General features: G+C 41.6%; 1 protein-coding gene across 1 annotated transcript in view; it reads left to right on the top strand.

Annotated features, from left to right (window-relative positions):
- The first annotated feature begins 549 nt into the window (after positions 1-549).
- The window catches only part of Prex2 (phosphatidylinositol-3,4,5-trisphosphate dependent Rac exchange factor 2), a 300,320-nt gene continuing 277,468 nt past the window's right edge, over positions 550-23,401 (top strand). The window contains exon 1 of the mRNA XM_021221903.2: positions 550-1,090. Within this exon, the coding sequence (XP_021077562.1) occupies positions 974-1,090 (117 nt within the window). The 5' untranslated portion in view covers positions 550-973. The remainder of the gene's footprint in view (positions 1,091-23,401) is intronic.

The following is a 23,401-nucleotide window of genomic DNA, read 5'->3' as shown; positions in this document are numbered from 1 at the left end:
ACAATTCTTGGAATCTCAATTCTTGGAATCTCAATTCTTGAGAACAAATATCCTTGAATTTATACTAATACTGAAATACTATAGTGAGACTTAAAAAATTTCGACACATGGTGTTAAAAAGTACTCAGCCAGGCGATGCTTATTCTACGTGAATCAGTGCATAGGTAAGGGCTACTACTTTCTTCTAATGTCCTCATTTATCATGTTAATTGACATTTCAAGCTTTGACAGAAGGTTGTCTGCCTGTGAAATAACATCGTTTGCTGTTTTTTTCTTTAAACCGAACCTGTTTTGTACTAGACAAAAACTCAAAATCAATGTGTTCCTTGTCAAACGCGGGAGGGTCAGTGGTGTGGTTGTTTTTGTTCCCAAGCAGTTATGTAACCGCGGGGACTTGTTTCTTTGCTTTCAGACTTGGTGCAAAACACATTAAAGCTAAACAGTGGGCGGGATTCCCAAGAGCAGCCCTCACAAGTGTCCTTCTAGGTTTGGGAACCTCCGATTAGTTCCATCCTGTGTGTGTGTGTGTGTGTGTGTGTGTGTGTGTGTGTGTGTGTGTGTGTGTGTTTAGTTAGCTGGCACGATACACTTCCCCAGGGTTGTGTTTCCTTTTTCCTGAGATTTGGCTAAGGGTAAAGGGTCGGAGTCACATGGATTGAAAGCATTTGATTGATGTCCAAGTCACCGCTGTGGCTGGAGCCGCCTCCCCTTGGGCTGGAGCCTCGTGAGGCCAGAGCAGCGGCCCGGGCCGGGCTCCTGCTCTCCCGGGACTGTCCTGTTCTGAGTCCCGCGCGTCCCGCGCGCGCGCCGCAGCTCGAGCACAGTGCTCTGCCCACACCCCGGCCTCAGGCCAGCATGTGAAGCTGTGCGTTCGGGCTGGGACTCGGCAGAGGCGGCAACTTTGCCGGCGGCAGTGGCGGCAGCAGGCGCGGGGCAGCGCACTTGTCCCCAGCCCCGCGCCCCGCCGGCCACCATGAGCGACGAAAGCGCCAGGGAAGCAGACAAGCAGCTTCGCCTGCGCGTGTGCGTGCTCAGCGAGCTGCAGAAGACCGAGCGCGACTACGTGGGCACGCTGGAGTTCCTGGTGTCGGTGAGTGGCCGGTCCTGCGCAGGGCACCAAGTCTGGAGCATTGTCTGCGCCAGCACCAGGCATCCGTAAAGGTGACGCGGGGACCGCGGGGACTCGGGGGACAGGCCTGTGGCTGAACCGGCGCAGAGTGGCCAGGGCCTTGAAGAACTCGCGTGGGAGAAGTTAACCTGTGGCCATTCTGCCTGTCCCATCTGCGCTTAATTTTCTTTATCCATCTCCCAGGGCAAAATTCATTGTGTCATTTTCCGTATCCCTTTTCTCTCGGCTCATTTTGTTTAAAAGCTTTGATTTTGTGCTACAATTTGCTACCTTCAGGTAAATGCAGTGTTTAAAAAGTCCTTGAATGTTGTCTACCCCGAGTCGGTTATTAGATCAACAGCAGTGAAGTCCCTTTAGGTATAATCATTGAAATGTTGGATTCTGAGGGTGGGGGCGGAGGAGCAAGAGCAGCGGGGTCACCATCCCTGGCAGCTGTTGCGTATTAAAGCCACATGTGCGCCTCCCTCACAGTTCTACAATCTTTTTTCTCCTGATTTAAATCTGCCCTCCACTTGGGTCCTGGTCTCCTGTGCACGCCGACCACTTGAGAGTGGTGTCATAAAACTCGCCTCGCGTCCGACAATTTCAGGGTTTCACAGACTGGGCAGGAGCTGTTTCCAGGTCCCAGTTTGACTCACTGGAATTCTGCCCCCAAAGCATTTCATTCAGTTTCAGAGGAGGAGAGGAGAAATTGTGGGAAAATGAACTCCTGAGACATCACCTAAGGATGGAATTTTCCTAGCTGCGGAAAATACAAAGAATTTACAGTCAGTTCCTGTCCATCCTGATATATTTGAGAGCATCCTTCAGAAAAAGAGTTAAACCCCACCCAGATTCTCCGGGCTGCTTTCTCCTTCATCTCAGTGTTCTGCACTGCCCCCAACCCCAGGTTCGAAGGGAAATGTTTCAAACTCCGAACTTCCTCCCGAGCTTCCTTCAGTCTGTAAAGTTTGTGCTAGCAGCCACCCTGTAGAAATTCACTTGGCTGTGTCAGGAAGAACAACATCTCAGGTCTCAGGAGATGACAAGCTGGACACACAAACTGTAACACACAAGCTGGATTCTCAAATTCAGTTTACCCAAGCCTGGGGGCCACGTTCTGTTCTTTGAGGTTCCCGTGTTGGGAGAATACCCTGGTAACCAGTGATAGGTAGGATTATTGTACTTGGTCATGTAGCAGTTACTGACAAGAGCATGTTTTTAAGGAGATAAAACTTTTAATGACTTCAGATTTGACTTCCATGAAACTTGGTTGGGTGATAAGTCTTCGGATTTGAAGGGTTTGCTACATTCTTAGAGAGAGCCTTTCTGAAAATAGATGGAAACCGGGACTGCCAAGTCTAAGTTGCAGAAACAGGGAGTCTCAAAACCCAACTTGTTGATCTTTATTTGAAATGTCAATGTTTGCCTGGCACATGCCCTCAGTCACAGTAGAGACAGGCGGATTTCTGAGTTTGAGGCCAACCTGGTCTACTGAGTGAGCTCCAGGACAGCCAGGGCTACACAGAGAAACCCTGTCTCCAAACAAACAAGCAAACAAACAAAACCCCCCAAAACCCTAAACACACATAAAATGTTTGTTTTTCCCTTTCATCTGAACACCTGATGTTTAGATTTAAAATCTCATTATTTCTGTAACAATGAGACAAGAGATAATAGAAGTGTAAAATCAATTGCATTTTCTTTTTAGAAGTAGTATTTTGCTCATTATTTAGAAATTATGAGCTCTGCTTCTGTTCATTATGTGAACTTGCATATTTTATGCAAATGTACTTATTGGTCTCAATGTCTTTCCTCCTCTCTCCCTCCCTCCCTCCCTCCTTTCCTCCCTTCCTTCCTTTTTTTGAGAAACAGCCTCATTCTGTGGCCCAGAGCTGGTCTGACCCAAACCCCGCAGCCCAGACTGGCCTTAGATTTGCTGATACTAGAGGCATGAACTCCATGCTTAGCACTCTGGATGTGACTTTAAAAATGAACTCTGGCTTCTTTTTGTCATAACTACTCAAAACCTAAAATCTATTCATAGTACATGCTTCAGTTTTCTCTTCAGGGAATTGTTTGCAGCAGCATTATGTCCCCTTTGAGTTTTGCTTGGTCATCTGTAGTTGATAATGCTCAATTTAATTTTCAGGTTACACCATGCTCTTTTGTGTGAAAAGCTTAAAAAAAATTTCTATTGTTTGGGCTGAAACATTCCCTTCCAGGAACCCATTCTAAATGAATGATAAGAATTGGAAACAACTAATAAAAGATATTTTTTATTTCAAAAAATTAGTCATAGTGTTAAACAATTTGACTGATAAATTCATTGCCAAAGCAGAAAAATAAAACCCCAAACTGATAGTTCCTTCCTAAGTCATTTGTAGATCTAAGTAGAGCTCGCTGGTTTACATCTGTGCCTTAGCTTTAAGCTGGCATAGTTTATTACGAGGTAGAAAACACATTTAGCTTTACAAAAAAAAAAAAAAAAAAAAAAAAAAGCGTGTGTTTACACATTCCTACAAGTTGGCAAACAAAATGGTATTTCCTTAAAGAAAAGTCACAGCTGCAGATCTTACCCAATCCTACAAAGTCTTTCTAGTCCTGTATCCCAAATTTGGCCTTTAAAGGGAGAGCACTTGCTTTTCCACACCTTCCCAGAGGCTCCAAACAGTTTCTATCTCTGTCTTTTTTCCTATATAATAACATAGTATCATTTTGTATGCATTTCTCTTTAGCTACTATTCAGAAACACACTGTTTGCTTTCCGGTAGCTGTCATTTAGTGACAGGCCATTGTAGGAGTGTGCTGTGCTACCTCAGGAACTCAGAAATCCGCCTGCCTCTGCTTCCCAAGTGCTGGGATTAAAGGCGTGCCCCACCACGCCCAGCTACCTTTGTTGTTCTTTGAGAGCAGGTTTTGCTGGGTAGCTCAGGCAGACCTTGAGCTAGTCATCCTCTTTTCTTTCCTGGGGCTACTGGAGTGTGCCACCATACATGACCCACCTTTGTACTTGGGAGGGTCTCTTCTTCTAAACTTGGTAGAGTCCTGTTGGGCTTCAAGGCTCCATGATCACTTTGCCCTTGGGTATTTCCTGCTTTATATCCATTCTACTGGTAGCTTAAGTAGTTGGTATATTCATGTGTTCCCTTGGGTTTTGTTCTAGCGGATCGATCATAAGCTCCCAGCAGACCAGACTATTATTTAGCTGTCCCACTTCCAATTTTGTGCAGTTCATCTAATGTTATATGTAATAAATCAAAGCTTACTGAGTGAATGAATGACTATATGAACTGATGAGTCCTTTATCTCTCTGTCTCTCCATCCTGTTTTATAAATGACAGTTCTTCAGTCATTTGTAACCTTTGAGTTTACTTTGCTCTACATTATCATTTCCTTTGATGTGTTCTGAACTTTCATTTTTACATTATTTAGATGAATGCTTTGTAGATAAGATGGTAGAGAGTGACCTTATTTACTTGCATTTTTCTTCTTTTGCTTGGGGAGTGAAATTTTGTGCTTCATTAGAAATACTAGAAAACATTTCTAGATACATGGTTTCATCAAACTAATAACCAGTAGTGAATATCCTAGTCTGGACAATAATTGGTGGATTGCTTTCGCTTTTTAGTTCATGCAACAGTACAGGATCATAGACCATTTGAGTGGACTGTGAAGGGAGACATAAGGTGTACCCTGTGTATACACCTATATATATATATATATATATATATATATATATACAGATACATATATATACATATATATATATACAGATACAGATACAGATACATATCGATGTGGCTCAGTAGGGCCTCTACTTGGTTTAATGCTTAGCCTTTACCATCCTGAAATTCTTAACAATTTTATCTTTCAACATAGGTTTTGAAAGTAATGTCAGATGGAACTAGAGAGCAAAATACCAGCCTGCAGGTACATGAAAGAGAACAAGTCTTGTATTTCCGTACCTTTGCTAGATTTTCCTCTCAGCATTTTGAACAAGGGCTCTCATTTTTACTTTTCACTGGTCCTGGAACATTGTTTGCCTATTTCTCAGTGAGCTTGTGGAATTGTGGCAGGGTGACCATGTAATTTATGGTATAAACCAGGATGCTTGTAAGGGCCAAAAGAGTGTCATTTATGATACCAGTGAGAAGTAGATGTGAGCTGGGATTGTTCCTGGCATGTTGTCTGGCACAACCATGCCATATTATGGGCTCACCAGGCAAAGACTTTGAGCACTGAATCTTATGAGAATCAATGACTTTGATATTTATTGCCTCTTCAGGTTTTGATACCCTAAAATGTGAGTCTTATCTATGTTGCTTCAGTTATTCCTAAAATTCGTAGGCTTCTTTTTCTTCTCCAGTGTATATTTTAAGAATAATAGCATTTCTCAAGGGTGCTATGCAGAGGACTCAAAGTGTATTAGGTTTGTCCATGGTCTGGCTCATGTGAGGGTCATGTTAAGTGATTTATTTTACTTCTGCTGACGTTATAAAGAGCTAGGCAGATAGATCCGCATCAGATTTAGATTTTTTTTTTTTCTTCTCTTATTCTCTTCTACATTTTTCCTGTGTTTCTAGGTCCTCTGGCATGGTGGTTTTTTTTTTTTTTTTTAAGTTGCATTTATCTATTTGTTTTCGTGTGTATGTGTGCACCCATTGCTGGTACTCTTGTCCCTACAGGACAGCTTGAGGGAGTTGGTTGTGTCTTTCTGTGATGTGGGGTTTGGGCACCAGATTCTGCCTTCTCAAGGTATCAGGCTTGGTGGCTGAGGCTTTACCTGCAGAATCATCTCGCCAGTAGCCTTATTCGTGGTGTTCTGCGTGGTCACTCAGGTAGCTTGAAGGTGGTGAGAAAATTTTATGTTTCATGTAGTAGCCACCATCATTTACATGGCGCCTTATAGCTCTCACTAAATATTTGCATTTTCTGTATCTGATTTGGTCTCTTAGGGTCTTTTAGTGGTGCTCTCTGGGACTCCGGAGGCCCTCACAAGCAGTGAAGGGAGCTGAATTTTATGGCTTCAGGCTCAGTACCTTGGCTTCTCCTGGTGTTCATATTTACACGTTTGCAAAAGCAGCTAGAGAAGCCATTTTTGTCTATATATAGATGATCTATTCCCAAAGACAGTGGAAGGCCCCTTTGCTTGCTCTGTGAGCTTTGTCAGTTGCAGGCTGAAAGCAAAGAAATGGCCCAAGCCAAAGGAATCAGAATGAGAACGCACCTGAAAATGATCTCTTCTGGTCCCGACTGGCTCTTCCAAGCGAACACTCATTGATTGCACATATCGTTCCTAATCCTTGTGTTATGGACTGAATTATCTTCTTTCCTCCTCCAAGGTCATATGCTGAAGTCTTAACCCTATGTAACAAAACCAAGTTGAATTTACAGACAGCAGCTTTAAAAGGTGGAACTAAGTTTAAATGACTCTGTTAGGTAAGCCCTGAGCGTTGCGATTGGAGTTTTCAGAAGCAGTGACTTGAGCACACAAAGAGATACCAGGGATGTGTGCAAGTACACAGGGGCAAGACCAAGGGAGGACACAGACAGAAGGAGGCCATTTGCAAATCAAGGAGAGGTTCTTACCTAGAAGTTTTTATATGAGGCAATATGTTTTGTTGTAAACTATCAGTCTGATGTTTTGTTTGAAGAGTCTGCCTGGTCCTGTGGAGCTTGGGCACTGAGGGAATGAAGAAAGAACAGATACATGGTAAAGCTGGTACCAGGTGGGGTTCTTACCCTCTACCACCCTGATCGCTGAAACCAGGAACCTCTTTCTGTTTATTTGGTATAGCATAGGGGGAGGGATTATCTTGTCTCAGTGGGAGGTCTCTGGAGGCCAGAAGTCTCAGGCTATGAACTATCTTGGAGGAGGAAGCTATAGTTGCTGTTCTTGCACATATTGATCGATTCTTCATAAGCACTCATACTGGGACACTTAAGAAAAGTTTTGCCATTTGTCTTAAGGCTGGCCATATGGGAGATGGCTTTCCCAATTTCCCATGGGCCAGTTGGTCTTTGAGTCCTTGACATGGGCTTCCCACGTCAAAATTCACATTCACTTTGAGCTTCCTGTTTCTTACAACAGCCCGAGAAGACAAATGTTGTTTATATTAGGTACTGGAGACATAAACCAAAGTTAAGCATCCTGAATTGGAGCAAAAAGAAAAATGCACAGATAACTACAGTTGTGTGTTGGGGCTGTGGATTCTAGGGTAAAATCTTTGGTTTTGTATTCACTAAGAAGGGCAAGCAGAGTACGGTGGAGAACACGGAACAGTGCTAGGTCTGTATGTATGCTGATTAGATGGGTAGAGCCATTAATTGAAAATAAAATGCAAGGGACAGACAAGCGGGGTGGGGGAGCAATTAATCTGGTTTTGGATGTTTGGCTTATTTACAAATTTCCCTATGATTTTTGAGGTCAGGATTGTGAAACCTAAGACATTTTGAACAGAAGGTATAGACCCAGAAGTTAGTCTTGGATGAGAAGCACACAAGTCTTGGAAGAGATTGCACAAGGGGACTACTTGGAGGAGAAAACCAATAAATGATGCTAGAGAGCCACTGTTCAAAGGAAGGTTAGGGTACATGGATGACTGGCCTTTTAAGATTGAAACAAAGAATACAGGGTTGGGTGGGTGAGGGGAGAGAGAGGTGGAAGAAGGCGAGAGGTAGGGAGTGAGGACAGGGACAGGGAGAGGCAGGCGGTGTGTGTTTCTGCGTGAGCAGAAACACTTTGGACTGGGCTCGTACTGAAGAGCTTAAACATCCTGAAAGAAGATAGGGCTTCGAAAGGAAAATGAATGCCCTGTTGGTTTGCTGATCAGAGCATGATTTTTATTAATCGGACTTTCTAAATACAAGGAAGGATTCTAACCCTGCCCTTGAGTCCCCTTCAAACTCTCTCTCTGCCGAGGTCCGATCATGAGCGGAGATGTGTATCTGGTAGGCGGTCCGAGCGATCGTGGGAGTAGACGATATTAGTGGTTGGTGCGAGCGATAGTGGGCGGTGACGACGTTAGGGCGGTCTGATGACGCTGCATTCTGGGAGATCTGGGGAGGTCTTCTCAGGATCAATTCTGTGGAGAAAACACAAGCTTTTCTCTACCCCATAAGGGTAGCTGTTTAGGATTAGCCATATAACAAATGAGATTTAAATAATGTGCACAGGGATATTTCCTCCCTTTCTTGTTAAAAGGAAAAAGTTTTTAAAAGTTTTGCAGTACCTAGAAATAAAAGCATCCATTTGTAGTAATTGACTAAGTCCTCAAGAATTAATACCATTAGGTGGAAATAGGTAGAAGCTGAGACCCCAACAAGGCGGTAGTGTGTCCCAATGTCATGGAAAGATCTTGTTACCAGAAGAAAAGTATGAAATGAAGGACTAAGATGAGACGTAAGATATAACGGGACCCGAGGAGATTTTTCCGGCTGTTTGGTGGTAAATATGTAGACTGAAATAGTAACTGTGTTAGTTACTTTTTTTACAGGTACAATAATCTCTGTTAGTATACAATTTAAGGGATGGAGGTTTTGTTTTGGCTTTCAGTTTGAGGGAACACAGCCCATCTTGGTGGGGAAGAGCTCGGTGGCGTGAACAAGAGGCTGCTGGTTGTATTTCATTGGCTGTCTGAAAGCAGAGGACAGGAAGTGGAATGATAAAATCCTCAAGGCACGCCCTGCACCCTGCCAGTCCCCAAGCACCTGTTTTCTTCTGTGGCCCCAACTCCTAAAGGTTCCACAGCCTTTTAAGTGAGCACTGCTAGTTGAAGAGCAAGTGTTCAGATTCATGTTCCTGTGGGGACGTTTGTACCCAAATCATAGCAGTAGTACAGGGAGATAATTCTGTCCAGAGATGTTTAAAGAAGTGGAATAAAGTTAAGGAGAAGGAAGCTAGCAGAGAAACAAAAGTGAACAACTAAACAAATGCTACTAAAGCTGGGACATGAGCAGGCTGTTTCTTAAGTTTCTGTAACCACTTCCTCTGCTACTAAAACAGGGCAGCCTGCGTAATCCACCACACATTCAGGTGAGCCAGGGTGAGGGCCTCTGCAGCACTGGAAACTAAGGCAGGCACTGGATAACATTCAGAAACCTCCCTGCCACAGAACATACTCAATTTAAAGTCCCACTGCCAGGGTTCACAGTGAGTAGGTTGTCTCTTGAGTGTTAGTAACCACTTCCTGTTTGCAGCTGGAACTAGGCAGTCTGAGAAGCACCAGAGGCCTGGCCTCCATCCTGTACTGCCGACTGCATGCCCAGAGCAGGGACAGGGAGTGACCCGGATTTAAATTCTGGTATAGAAACTTACAAACCATGTCCTGAAAAGGCCAGGAGCCTTCCAGGAGGCTAGAGGGTGGCTTGTTCTAGGAAACAATGGATGCTGGTGAGGCCAACGGAGGAAGGGAGTTACCAAGGAGTGTGAGGTTAAGGAAAGTTGACGGTTTCTACCTGTAGTCTCCCTTTCCCTATGAAGTTAATGCTAGGTTTCTGTCTGGTGTTCTGTTTGGGTTGTTTGCTCTTACCGAGAGTGAATTACTCTGGAGAAAATAGTAAAAATTTAGAACATGCACATTCAGGAGTAGGAAAGCAAACTAAACTTGGACATCTGAACCACCGTGTATGGATGTCTTTGAAGCCTTATCCTTTCAAATGTGACTTGAAAATATGAAGCCTATGCAATTAGAAGTCAAAGTTAAGAGCTAAGCCCTTTGTGTTGTTGCCTGTATTGTGACCAGCTAGAACTTTTGGAAGTAATGATAATTAATGTTTTTTAACTGTAATATAGGTTGTATAGAACTTCTATTTTGTACTAACTAGGTTTTGTAGATACTTTACAAAGTGAAAAACATCTGTGCCATTGAGGTGGCACAAGTTCAAGACCTGAGTTAGACTCTTCAGAACCCATGTAAAAATCAGATAAGGATTGCAAGCCCAGAGCTCCTGAGACAGGAGAACCTTCTGAGGGCCAGCTAGCCTGGCTTCTGCAATGAAAACAGCAAAGACCCTTTCTCAAACAAGGTGTAAGGAAAGGACCAACACCTATGGTTGTCCTATGACTTCCACATATAACCCCTGCCACACAGTTGCACACCTTCACACGTAAGAATACGTGCACGCACACACGCTGTTCTGATCCGAATAAGAATGGAATCCTAGGCTCACATGTTTAAATGTTGCGTGCCTCACTGGTATTTGGGGAGGACCAGAAGGTGTGGCCTTGTTGAAAAGGCATCTCACTTGGCCGGTGGGGTGTGGGGGAAGTGGTGTTTTGAGGTTTCATACAGTTCCTAGTGAGCCCTGTCTCCCTCTGCTTCATGCTTGTGAATTGAATGCACGCTCCCAGCCACCGCTCCAGCCTGTCATGCCTGCCTGCCTTCCTGCCTGCTGCTATGCTCCCTGCCATGCTGATATTGAACTCCATAAGCCTGTAGAACTATGAGCCTGAGCCCTAATACATGCTTTCTTTCATAAATTGCCTTGGTTATGCTGTCTTGTCATGCCAGTAGAAAATAACACACAGGATGGACACACACACACACACACACACACACTGAAAAACACACAGATACAAATGGGTTATCTTGTAGGGATATGGGTTCCCGTGTCTGACACGGACATGGCATCAGGGAGGCAGCACATGGGAAGTCAACTGCGCTTCCCCGACACTGTCACCAAGCAGGTGGGGGCTGGGTTGTAGGGATCCTGATAAAAAGAGGCAGTCCACGGTTTTAAGACATTTATTGTCTGTCATTGCAGAAAATGGATGAGTAAAACCATACCCCAATTCTCAGGGAGGGCCTGAGGTTAAATGCCTTTTGCAGGGAGGAGTGTCTGGGAAGGAAAGCTTATTGGCTAAGCCCTCCAGGCCTTTAGGTGCCTCATTAAAATGGAGATCTGTCTTGAGCCTATGTGACCTGTGGTCATGTCTTCTACATGTGAAGGGGCTTGGGGCATTGCCCATACATGACTGATAGACACAAATCTGTGGTGGGCTGTGGCTAGTGACAGGGACCTGGTGCCCGGGAATAGGCAAAATGCTTCCTGACCCTTCAGGGTTTCTGTGGTTTCAAACCTTAACTCAACCAGGATGTAGCCCTTTCATGGTTCCACATTATCTGACAACTGGTATGATTAAATTGTGTCTCATACTTTCATCAATATATTGTGGAGGGTTCTTTTACCATATACTTACTACCGATAGCAAATAAAATCTTATGTCTGTGTTTTTACATATTAGTTTGACTTAAAACTTGTTTTAATCTGCATAAATTCTACATTATATTTATTATGTATTGAATTTTGATGATTGAAGAAATTTTATTATTTTCTAAGGTTTACCAATTCAATTTTTTTTACATTATTAGAACTATATTTGTTACATGAAAATTAATATCTTTGTTTTATAAAATTACCATTGTAATCCCAGGAAAATATCTCTAGGAATGTTTCACTGCTTAAAACTGCTGGCAACTCACAATCCCCGTGGCATTGTATTTAACAGTGAATTCTGAGACATCTAATATGAATATCTTTTCTTTCCTTTCACTCGTGTGAACAATTTCTGCCATATAATTCAATAAGGGTAACGTTAAGAAAACTGATCATGGGGGCTAGAGAGATGGCTCCGCGGTTAAGAGCACTGACTGCTCTCCCAAAGGTCCTGAGTTCAAATCCCAGCAACCACATGGTGGATCACAACCATCTGTAACAAGATCTGACACCCTCTTCTGGTGTGTCTAAAGACAGCTACAGTGTACTTAGATATAATAATAAATAAATCTTAAAAAAAAATCTCAAAACCAAACAAACAAACTGATCAATAAATGGGATTCTTGCTTCCAGACTTAGGTTTCCTTGGGTTGACTTCCTGCCCTACCATGTATCTCAGCATGGTGCTCAAAAGGGGCCCATATTGCTGGAGATAGTCTTTGCCAAGGACATTGTGTCTTTGCACTAATACAAAATACATACTTTCCATGAAAAGACAAACCCTTCATTTGAAAAGGTTAAATCATCTAATTCTTACGCTAGTATTTCAGCGGGTTAAATTTAGAATACTGATAGGAAACATTCTCTGGCAAACGGTTTATAGCAAAAGTTTAGTGACATGGAATGCTGGCGCCATGCAGTTTTTACTCTTTAATAATGTTATCTCCTTGCCTAAGAGCTAGCTTTGCTGCCACTGTGGCCATTTGAGTATCTCTGTAAGTTGTCTTCTTGCCAGAACTGGAGATTTTGTAGATGGCAACACATTTTCAGAGGTTGTGCAAGAAATGAGGATGTTTCCTTTAATGCCCTGTAATGCTTCCCGTTGGCCTTCCTTCCACGTTCCCTTGGAATTTCAGCTTTTTCTTATTTGTGACTGTTGCCCTAGAGAAGGAGTTCTTGGGATTCCAGAAATGGCCCTTTGTTTTATACCGCTGTCTTTCTGTCAGTCATGACAAGGGTGAGGTCTAGGGAAAGACACGATCATACTGCATTCATCCACTCATGTGCTGGTTCTTGCCACTATTCCAAGATTATCGTATTCATTCACCATCACCTCAGAGGTCACTTCTAAGGGTAGGGAGGACTTTCATTTAGTATATAGCTTTAATGCATGTTTATCTTATGTAGAAACCTGTTTTTATATTTCTACACAATTTATTTTGACTATATAGACATGGGCCCATCTCCATATCCTTGCACCTCATATTAAAAAACAAAACAGAACCCCCCAAAGTTCACAACACCCTGGAAAGTGCCTTTTGACTGCCTAAACACTCATTCTTCTTTTCTCTAGTGATGGATACTTTAACCTCTATGGAAGACTTAAATATATGAGGCCATATCTCATTTTCCAGATTTCCTTATAGATAAAAGGGGGGATTTTTTTTTTTCTTTTAGGCTGTGGCAGGGTATTGTGAACAGAAGTGACAATAGGTTCTTTCTAAATATATAGTGAGTGGTGGGAAATTTTATTTTTTCCTTTTCTTTCTAATTTCTTCCTGGCTGGTATGAGGATGTGGTGGTGGCATTGAGGCAGCCACTTTGGACCGTGAAATGTAAGACACATGTTGGGAATGGCAGAGGAAGAGAATATAGGTTGACCATTTCAGGGCCGGCTCATTTGTGTCGGATGAAATGAATCAGTATTTCTGTAACTGCTGTGAAATCGTCACATTTGGATTCTGAGTTTTCCTTGAGTTGTTCAGATCATCTCTGAATTGATCCAACTTAATGTATTTTCTAATTCTTGTTTAATTACATTTTTAAATATTCTTCTCTTATACACCACATCCTGACTGAATTCTCCCCCCTCCTCTCCCCACTCCTCTCCTGCTAGTCTTACTTCCCACCTCTTCTGTCCCCCAGATCCACTTTTCCATTTCCTACTAGAAAAGAGCAGGCCGTTCAGGGGTATCAACTAAACATGGAATATTTGAATGTGTTTATCATCATAATATTTTAAGTTTATTTTTAATTTGAATCATCTTTAGTTCAATCCTGGTTTTCATGAATCATACCCAAAGTGAATGTTTAAATGTTTTTCTGCAGATGTACTTTCAGGATTTATCTTAGGAAAAAGAATAGTGCTTAAATTATAAAGTTTGTATATGCTTATTTTTTCTTAACTACCAGAACGTTGTGTTTATTGTGTATATTTAGAAGGATTTTTTTTAGCTGCTTTGACCTAGACTAAATACCATCAGGTTGAACAGCACGAGGGTGCTTGAGAACGGGAAAGCAACATGTTGTCATTATGGCTGTTCTGCATCCTTTGGAGTCTGGTGTCTAATGGTGGTCCAGCAGCATGACATGCTCAGCTGTACCAAGGTACTCAGAGATCCTGGTTCTCTCTGCCTTACTGCTCTGCTAGTTCCCAAGGACTAGTGAAGCCACAGTGTAGGATGTGAACCTAACATCCTTGTTCACATGGTTTCTCCAGGTGGTTCCAACATACAGAAAAGATGGAGGAAGCAGAACACTGGGTTTTAGTATCATTTTCATGGTTGATGTTGTCTTGCCAAGATCCCTTTCACATCCTGGCACTCAGGGGATGGAAGGTGGGAGACAAAGTGGAGGGCACAAGCTCCCTCTAAGGATGTGACCCAGAAATCACACATATCACTTTGACTGTTGTCCTGTGTCCAATAACATGACCGAAGCAGCTACGAGGGAAACAGGAAAATATGATGAGCAATCAGATAGCCTTGTGCTCCGCTAGAATCTTGGAGATGAGTCTACACTACAGAAGGAAATAGAGAATAAATACAGAGGGCAGCATTTGGTACTCAGTGACAGTTTAGTCTCAGACCCTTAGAAAATAATTAATTTTTAAGCCTGGATCTCAATACTCTAAGAATTTCCTGTGAGAATATAATTACTTCTCTCTTCCGACCCACACAGATATTTATTTAATATTTATTTTTTATGTAAGGGTTTTCATCAGTTTGCTCTATATGATGACTACTCTTGGTTTAACTTAACACACACTTGGAAAGAGGAACTTGGGCTGAGAAACTGGTATGTGGGTATGTCCTATACTTAGTTGATAGAGAAAAATCTAGCCTACTGTTGGGTAGTATATCTCCAGGTCGGCTAGCCTAGGCTGTATTACACAGTGAGCTGAACCATGTTAGAGAGGGAATGGACCAATTAGTGACACTCCTCCATGGTTTCTGCTTCAGGCTCCTGCCTTGGGTTCCTTCTGTGATGGCCTGCAACTTGTAAAGCTAAGTAAATTCTTTTCCCCCTAAGTTAATATGGTCATGGGGATTATCACAGCAACACACACCAAATGAGAAACCTCCATGGGAAAACCTTGGGACATTTGGAACTTTTTTTTTTTTGTAATTCTTAGAATGTTCTGGCATCTCCAGAGAATATGGCCCAGGATAGTCATCATCAGGTATTCTATGTTTGTTGTGTATCCTGTATTGCAACTCACAACATGCATAAATATTAGTAAATAGTAAATGGGTGTCTGTGTGGGTGAGATAGAGAGAAATACATAATTTTCACACTAATTTCTTAGAGGGTAGAAGTCCAAGAATTAAAAAGCTGGAGAATTTTTAGGGGTCAAAAGAGAATTCTAAATCGATCCTCTTTTTGGCTGTTCCAAAGCACTTTTGTCCAGGGTCTCCAGGCTTTTCTGATTTGTGGGAAAGGTTTGATTAATCTGGACCAGGAAAAAGAAGGCAGATGTCAAGATGGGGGACAGAACTTGTTGACTTGGGAAGTGCAGAGGTGATTGAAGGTGGTTCATCTTAGGCAAACCCTCAGGAGCAAGCGGGTGGCAGCAGCTGCTGGTCGGCCTGAGACTGTCAGGGCCAGGCAACCACCCAGTCATGAGCCTGAAGTCAGCATGTGCTGGCCTTCTGGAAACCAGAAGGCACGGTGGACCTTCTAAAAATAGATGACCTTGGATCTCCGGTTGACTATCTGTTAATACACATCATTACGATTGCTGGTTTCCGTTTAACTATTCTTAGGTCAAGTTTAGATCTCTGTGTACTTAATGTTTCCTAACAGGGTTGAATCTTTGGTTTTGGTTTAAATATAACTCTGTCTTTAGCCTACATATAATTAAATCATGATGTAAAATTAGTATATATATATATATATATATATATATATATATATATGCTTGTGAGCTCTGCATTTGGTCAATATTCCATATGTTGTTTTAGCAGAAATTTAAAAAGTAATTTAAATATAAAGGTCATTGTTAAGATGACCATTAAGCCGGAACGTGTCCTTTGTGCCAGGTAGCCTGTATTTCTTGATAGGCTGAATGAGGGAAGAGTAATTGTCATTGTCAACATAGAATGACGCTTGATAAACAGGTCAGCTAAGACTATTTCTTTAGTTTCTAGTCAAAAGTAGTCAGAATGTCTGAAAGGTGTTGAGAAACGGGTGAGCATAGCTTCCAGTTATAACACGAGAAGTCGATGTTTCCTCTGTGTGTAAATAGAATAATTTCTATAGGGCGAAATTAAAATATTTAAAATACTATGTAAATTCTGTATGTATGCGTATCAGAATGTCCATGCCATGGGACACATGTGGAGGTCAAAGGACAACTTTTGGGAAGAAACTCTCTCCCTCCATCCTGCTGGTCTGGGAGCAAAGCTCAGACATTTGGGGTTGGTGACAAGGGCTATTTCATCAGCCCAGTATAGTGAAGTCTTTGAAGGCGGTAGATTGTCCCAGTTATTTTTTTGGTTGCTGTGAAGAGACACCATGACTAAGGGAACTTATCAAAGAAAGAAAACATTTAATAGGTGCTTGCATACAGTTTCAGAAGGTTAGTCCATGATCATTATGAAGGGAAGCATAGCACCACGCAGGTAGGCAGATGTGGCACTGGAGAAGTAGCTGAGAAATTGCATTTTATCCATAAGCAACAGGTAGAGATGGAGAGAGACTGGGCCCAACATAGGCCTTTGAAACCTTAAAGGCCACCCTTAGTGACACATCTCCTTCCACAAGGCCACACCTCCGTCTCCTTTCTAAATAGTCTACCAATTGGGAACTAAATATTCAAATATATGAGCCTATGGGACTATTCTCATTCAAACTCTCACATAGAGAATCCTTTGAGATTTAAGATTCTTTCAAAGGATGCTAGTGGCAGACAAGAGCTCTACTCCTTAGCTGTCGGATTTAAGACTTTTAACTTATTTTTCCATAAGGCCGAGGCAGGTGTAAGGAACATGGTCATTGGGATAGTAAACAGTTCAGAATTTAGTCCTTTGATGTTTAAACTCAGTTTAGAACATACATTTCTGTAATTGGGTATTTGGATGAGATTTAGGTTTCCTGCATTTTTGGAAATCTAAGCAAACCTTTACTGAGAGACGAAGAATGTCAGCTAAGATGGATGGGTGCTTTTATTAAAACAAGTAAAACCCTGTTTATTGGACTTAAAAATGCACACGTACTTACTATTTTGCATTATATGTTTTTTCCTACAAATATTTCTTATCCAGACTGTGAGAATTCAAGAGTGTAAGTCCTTTATGATATTTTTGTTTAGACTACAACATGTAGTAAAGTTTACAGTAATTTTAAGAATAAATAATAAGAAACTTTAAAATTTTGTTTTTAAAAATAGCCACAAAATAGAACCAGAGTGATTTATTGTTGTTGTTATTGTTCATGTCCAAATCAACTCTGTTGGCTTATGGTGGGGAATTTTATTTTCTGTATTTCATAGTTTATAATCAAGGTAATTAAACTAATGTCTTTTATATGTTCATAGTATGATTTTTAATAATTACTTTCAAAAGTGTATATCCTAGTTTTCTTTTCCTTCCTCTATTCTATTCTATTCTATTCTATTCTATTCTATTCTATTCTATTCTATTCTATTCTATTCTATTCTTTTTCGACAGAGTCATTAATGTAGATTCATCTGGCCTTAAACTCTTTATTTTGGGGCTGGAGAGATGGCTCTATAGTTAAGTGCCTTTCCAAAAAAACTGAGATTTAATCTTAGCACCATCATGACAGCTCAAATCTGTCTGTAAGGAATGTGGTTGCTTACATCTGTCTGTAAGTCTAGTTCTAGGGTGTCAGATGACCTCGTCCAACCTCTGCCATCACAGTGAGGATATAGCACAGACACAACCCCCATGTACATGGTATAATGAAATAAGGAATCTCAAAACACAAAACCCCCAACAACCCATTATTCTCATGCCTCAGCCTCCCAAATCCTGGGATTACACATTTGGCATATGCCACCTAGCTGGGGCTTGATTCTTAATGTTCTAGAACATGTTTATTGAGCACAGTAATAGTTTCTATTATTGTTGTAGACTTGAAGAACACATGGCTGGCAATAATGAAAACCTATTAACCCATTACATTGTATACTAGCCTAAAATACCACTGACAAGGAAACTAAAAATTCCTGTTCCATAGAGCACTGGAAGAAACAAGATCAATAAATAAAACATATAATACGTATAGATACTCTAAGTGCCTACAAGAGGAGATCAAGCATAGAAAAGGAATAGAGGTAGGTGTGTGTGTGTGCATGTGTGTGTGTGTGTGTGTGTGTGTGTGTGTGTGTGTGTGTGTGTGTGTGTGTGTGTGTGTGTGTGTGTGTGTGTGTGTGTGTATGTGTGTGGTTGATGTTTTATGTAAGGCAAGAAGGCACACATTAACGTTTTCTGTCAGCCTCTACATATATATGAAAGTAACTTTTCTTTTCCCAGCTAACTGTAATAGGCAATATTCTGGAGGAATATACTGCTTTAACCTCTTAAGTCTTCAATAGGATTATAAGGCAGATGTGAGATATACCCTAGCTACACTCCAGCTATACAGTTAATAGGACAGTCTAGAAAGGGCCTGATACCTCAGAGCTGCAAGGATATATGTGGCTAGTTCCTTTTCAGTCTCTTCTCTTCTCTTCTCTTCTCTTCTCTTCTCTTCTCTTCTCTTCTCTTCTCTTCTCTTCTCTTCTCTTCTCTTCTCTTCTTTTCATAGCTTGACTTCAGTATAAGGAGCAGATGTATAGGTTTTGGAGGTATAAACTATAAATATGCTTCCTTACTCTGCTATAGTTTTATACCATCAAGGAACAATGTTTTCTTCGAGACATGGTCTCATCACTATGTAGTCTTGGCTGGCTTTGAACTCACTGTGTAGACCACTTGAATTTATAGAGATCTGCCTGCCTCTACCTCTCTGTCTTCTGAGTGCCAAGACATGTCCACCACCACAGCTGGCCAGGGCTCTCTTTTGTGGACAGCTTTCCTCATCAATTTTCATACCCTTGCAGCTTGGTGCCTAGTGGGAACTAAAGCCACTGTTCAGATGCTCAGTGGTGTGAATGGAGTGGCACATACCTGGTTGGCTGAAAATCTTCTATGAGGAGGGGAAGTCTCTAGCAAAGTGAGCATCTCAGCCTTGAATGAGTGGGGTGAGGGTAGAGGCTTGTCTTGAATGTGCTGCAGAACCTGAAGGCTGCTTTATGAACATTACCCAGGATCACCCCTAACGCAATCCCAAACCAGTATACCACATGCTTTCGTTCTAACTACTTAAGTCTTTTCTCTGATAGGAAAGAGGAAGGGAGAGTTTTGCAAGCCCTCCCCTAATTTTTAGGTTGTTGTCTGCTGATAGGCCTACGGAAGTCACTCCATTGGGATTATAGGCATTTGTATGCAGTCCTCTGGGTCCTACAAACTGTCATTGGGAACAGCTGCCAGAGGCAAGCTTAGGGGAAAGGCCACCGAGCTAGTATGGAGGAGATTCCTTTTCTGCTCAGCATCCTGGGTCCTTAATTCCTGCTAAATTTTTCAGAGGCTGGAAGTTTGGGTGATAGATCAGAAATACTTCTGGAATTAGTTCTGTAAATGAAGTCTTAAAAGTGGCCCTTTGTAGAGCATTGGGCTTCAGTTCACACAGGAGGATGGGAATAGGTTTATTAGGATCATCATTACCAACTTAAGAATAGGAACTGGTGAGTGATTGTACTGATGCAGAGTTTTGAAAAGTATCATGGAGGGGAAGGGGTTTTGTTGTCTGTGCGTTTTTGATAAGCTTGTGTGCTTTCCTCTTCCGTTTTTCTCTGAGGAGACCTTTCTATGGCTCATACATCATACAAGTTAAAAGGAAGTGCAAACACAATTAGCCCAGAGAGTTGCAATCCTTTCCAGCCCCTTCTCCTTTGTGCTATTTGTGACTTGTCTGCCTGATTGTTTCAAAGTAAGGAAAAACTTAGGTTTCTTATCTATACTTTATCAAGGAAACCGGTTTTGACTGTGGTGTGAACCTGACAAATGGGGGAGAAACTAGCCTGACTGCCAGTATACAAACTCATCACAACTGGCAAGCCAGCATACACTGGTGGCACTTACAGGCAATGCTTGCCTAATGAAACCCTGGAGCATCAGAAATCATACATATAACATCTCTTTAACCCTTAAAGAAAATTTCTAAGCCCATGTATAGCTTCTACTTGAAGGCTTTGTGATTTTCTGCTGTGTTCCATAGTGCTCATCTGGGTCATTTGGACTATCATTTGGTGTCACTCCTGCCAGAGTTGGATGACTAGGCTCCTGAGTGGTAGAGGCTCATTAGCCAGCAGAGCAGAGTGCACTTGTATGTGTGGTAGGGGTTATCACTGAGAAGACAGGCTGGGCTAAGGGTTTAAGTCTCAGATTCTAAGATAATATCTGTTCCTGCCTGGGAGTTGTGAAGGAACAGGAGTTAGTGGTTAACCCAGCTTGAGGTCTGTGGTCTAGGACAGTGCCACAGATTTCTAGGATCTCTGCCACACTTTAGACGTGGGACATGTACTTCCTAGGCTCAGCCTGTCTTGGCTTGTTCTGGTTTGCTATTTCTCCCACTATCTCCCCTTCTCCCAAAGAGAAGAGCCTGGTAGACAGTTTTCCTGGAGTGCCTGGGTAGCTCGGAGTTGGAGACTATCTCCAGAGGGTGAGGCTCAGATCTAATCACTATAACTCAGAGAGATAAACTGTGACTGCGTTGTACTTACTTTCATAGGCGATTAGAGTCATTATTTGAAGTAGCTGTTTTGTAGTTGCTCTTCCTAGGCCATTTTTCACCTAAGAAGGCTTATTAATGTTTTATGATTATTGAGTAATTTAGAAGAATATTTACCACCAGCGGGACTTCCCTTAATAAATCAAATCTGGTCCCATCTGGAGATGAAGTCATTAAGGAAGGCTTGGGGACCTGTCAAGCTGCTTGAAGGCTGCTCATTATTTTGGTGAGCAGGTCTATTTGGCTCCCATTGTGTACATTTGGGAAGGTCCTTCCTCCAACTCATGTGCATACCCAGGTGTGTGCAAGAGGAACAAGCTCAAATAAGAGGAACAGGGCAAGAGTCTCTTGCCTGCCCTATGAGCCCAATTCTAGTCTTACTGTGTTATTAAAATTTCTGTTACTTAGTTTGTTCAAATTCCAGCACCTTGAGTAGTTCCTTCCTTAATTAGCGATACTGCCCTTAGGATTTAGCTAGTAATTCTGGAGGAGATTATATATATATATAAAGTTCAAAGTGGAATGCCTTGTTAATTAACCTGATGCGTGCATTGAGAAGCACTTGTTGCCACTATACTTAATGGCTGCTTCCTGAAGCCTCTACATTTCATGAAAAGCAGTCTACGATCCATAATGCAATTTAGTCATCAAATTTCCACCCGACATCCCAAACCAAAAATGAATAAAAAACCCCAAGGCTCCAAACCTCAAATGAAAGCTTTTCCAATTCACAGGAAGAAATGCTGTAATGAGCATCTGCCTTTCAACAACATGGGATGCATTATCCCAACAAAACTAACAATACCCCTCATCTAGTTTCAAAACTCTATGTCTCGGATGGAGTCAATTTGCACATAAAGGGTGACATTTTGCTCTGCAGTTCTCAGCCCCACCAACCTCCTACAGAGATGGAGCTGGGCTATTGATTTGAGAAAATCTACCAAATATTCTTGAAGTTTGAGTTCTCACAATAGTACCACCACATCCTATTGTAACAGGACTCTAAAGAGATACCAGGATCTTTCAATGTGACTATCAGATTATTCAAACTGTGCACACTAAAGAAATGGTGGTTTCCCCAAGCATCTCATGCTGGGAGAATGAAAAGGCCCCAGCCAGAGGGGGAACTTGTCTCCGGGGAAAGATTTCATAGCTTCTACCAACTCCTCAGAACACGTTCAGCCCAGACAGAGATGGGTCCCTGGTGGTGACTGAGTCAAGCCTATATTTTTTGTGTAGATTATACTTTGGTATAATAAAAAAGAAAACCAAACTGAACCTCCTTCCTCACAACTCTCACAGATTCTAAAGCCAGATCTGAGTGACTGTGGCCCAGGAGTACAGATTTAGGGCACTTCAAATTCTGTGTCTCGCCATAGAAGCAGCTTAATGAGGTTTTATAGTTTTGCAAAATGAAAGTTAAAGGCAATTTTAAAATGCATTGGTGAGTTTATTAGGGGGAGTTTACATAAGATGGGAGGCTCTTCTACAGGTCTTAGATTCTTTATGACACATTCTTAGCTTTGAGTTGGTGGAAGGTAGTAGTATGCTAAGTTAATAGAATCTAACATTTTTAAAACATAATTTTTGATATTATAATTTAATTACATCATCTCTCCCTTCCCTCTCTTCCCTCCAAACGTTCTCATGTACCTCTTCCTGCTCTCCTTCAAATTCATAGCCTCTTTGTTTCACTAATTATTATTCCATGCATATGTGTATTTTATTTATTAGTTACAGGTTGTTAGCTCTGACACATAAGTGGACGAGGAATGACTTATGGGCTTTAGCTAGCCAGAGACAAGGTAATTAGCCACTGGACCTGCAACATTCCAACCTCCCCAAACCATTGTAGCTCTGATTAGCCAATCAGTCCATTTAGACACAGCTTCTTTCCAGAAATTCTCCTGACAGTAGGAATTGTTAAAAAGACTGCCTTCTGCATGTCTTGCTTGTATAGTACACTGATTAACATGGCCTGGTTGAAGTTGGTATAGAACAGCAGTGAGGAGCAATCGAGTGAGGATCAGAAGGACTTTAGCAATCCCAGAACTCTCCCAGAGTATAGATGACAAAGAATGCTTTCTGTAGCAGTTGACAGTGGGGAGGTAGGGAAGACGTTTGAGCAAGGGAGGCACAGAGCAGATAAGGATGAGCCTTTTGGTGGTCAGGCTTTCAGTTGTGGCATTGGAATGGCTGTTGGGCCCAGCTGCGACTGGAGAGAGGTAGCCACTGAAGACTAACAGGTTTGACCAACCAACTAACCCTTTGAAGAGTAGACGTGTGGGCCTTAAGGGATGTGTTCAGTGAGAACTGAGGGAACAGAGGTAATGGGAATTTAGATTGTTTTACTTAGAATAACTGTACATATTTATGGGGCATCTTCTGATATTTTTGACACATTTATATCTGCAGTATATATATGTATATATAAATATATATATATCATATTATTAATATGTGACATACTGATAATCTCACAAACTTACCAATTTGTTATGATATAATATTCTTTAGTTATTTTGAAATATACAACAAAATATTTGTTACTATATATGACAACAGAAGAGTAGAGCATATTCCTTCTATGTGATGTTTTTATCCATTAAAATCATATATAATATCCATATATATGTATATATATATATATATATATATATATATATATATATATATATATAGATTCTATACCTTTGTAATATCTCCAGGTGATTTTAATTGGTAAGTGGTGTTGTGAAGTACAGAAGAAAAGTGGTACAGAATTTACATTTATGT

This window comes from Mus pahari, chromosome 22, assembly GCF_900095145.1.
Source record: "Mus pahari chromosome 22, PAHARI_EIJ_v1.1, whole genome shotgun sequence".
In the NCBI taxonomy this organism is placed as follows: domain Eukaryota; kingdom Metazoa; phylum Chordata; class Mammalia; order Rodentia; family Muridae; genus Mus; species Mus pahari.
Note: the sequence above shows the minus strand (reverse complement) of the source record. Positions and strands in the feature narration are given on the sequence as shown.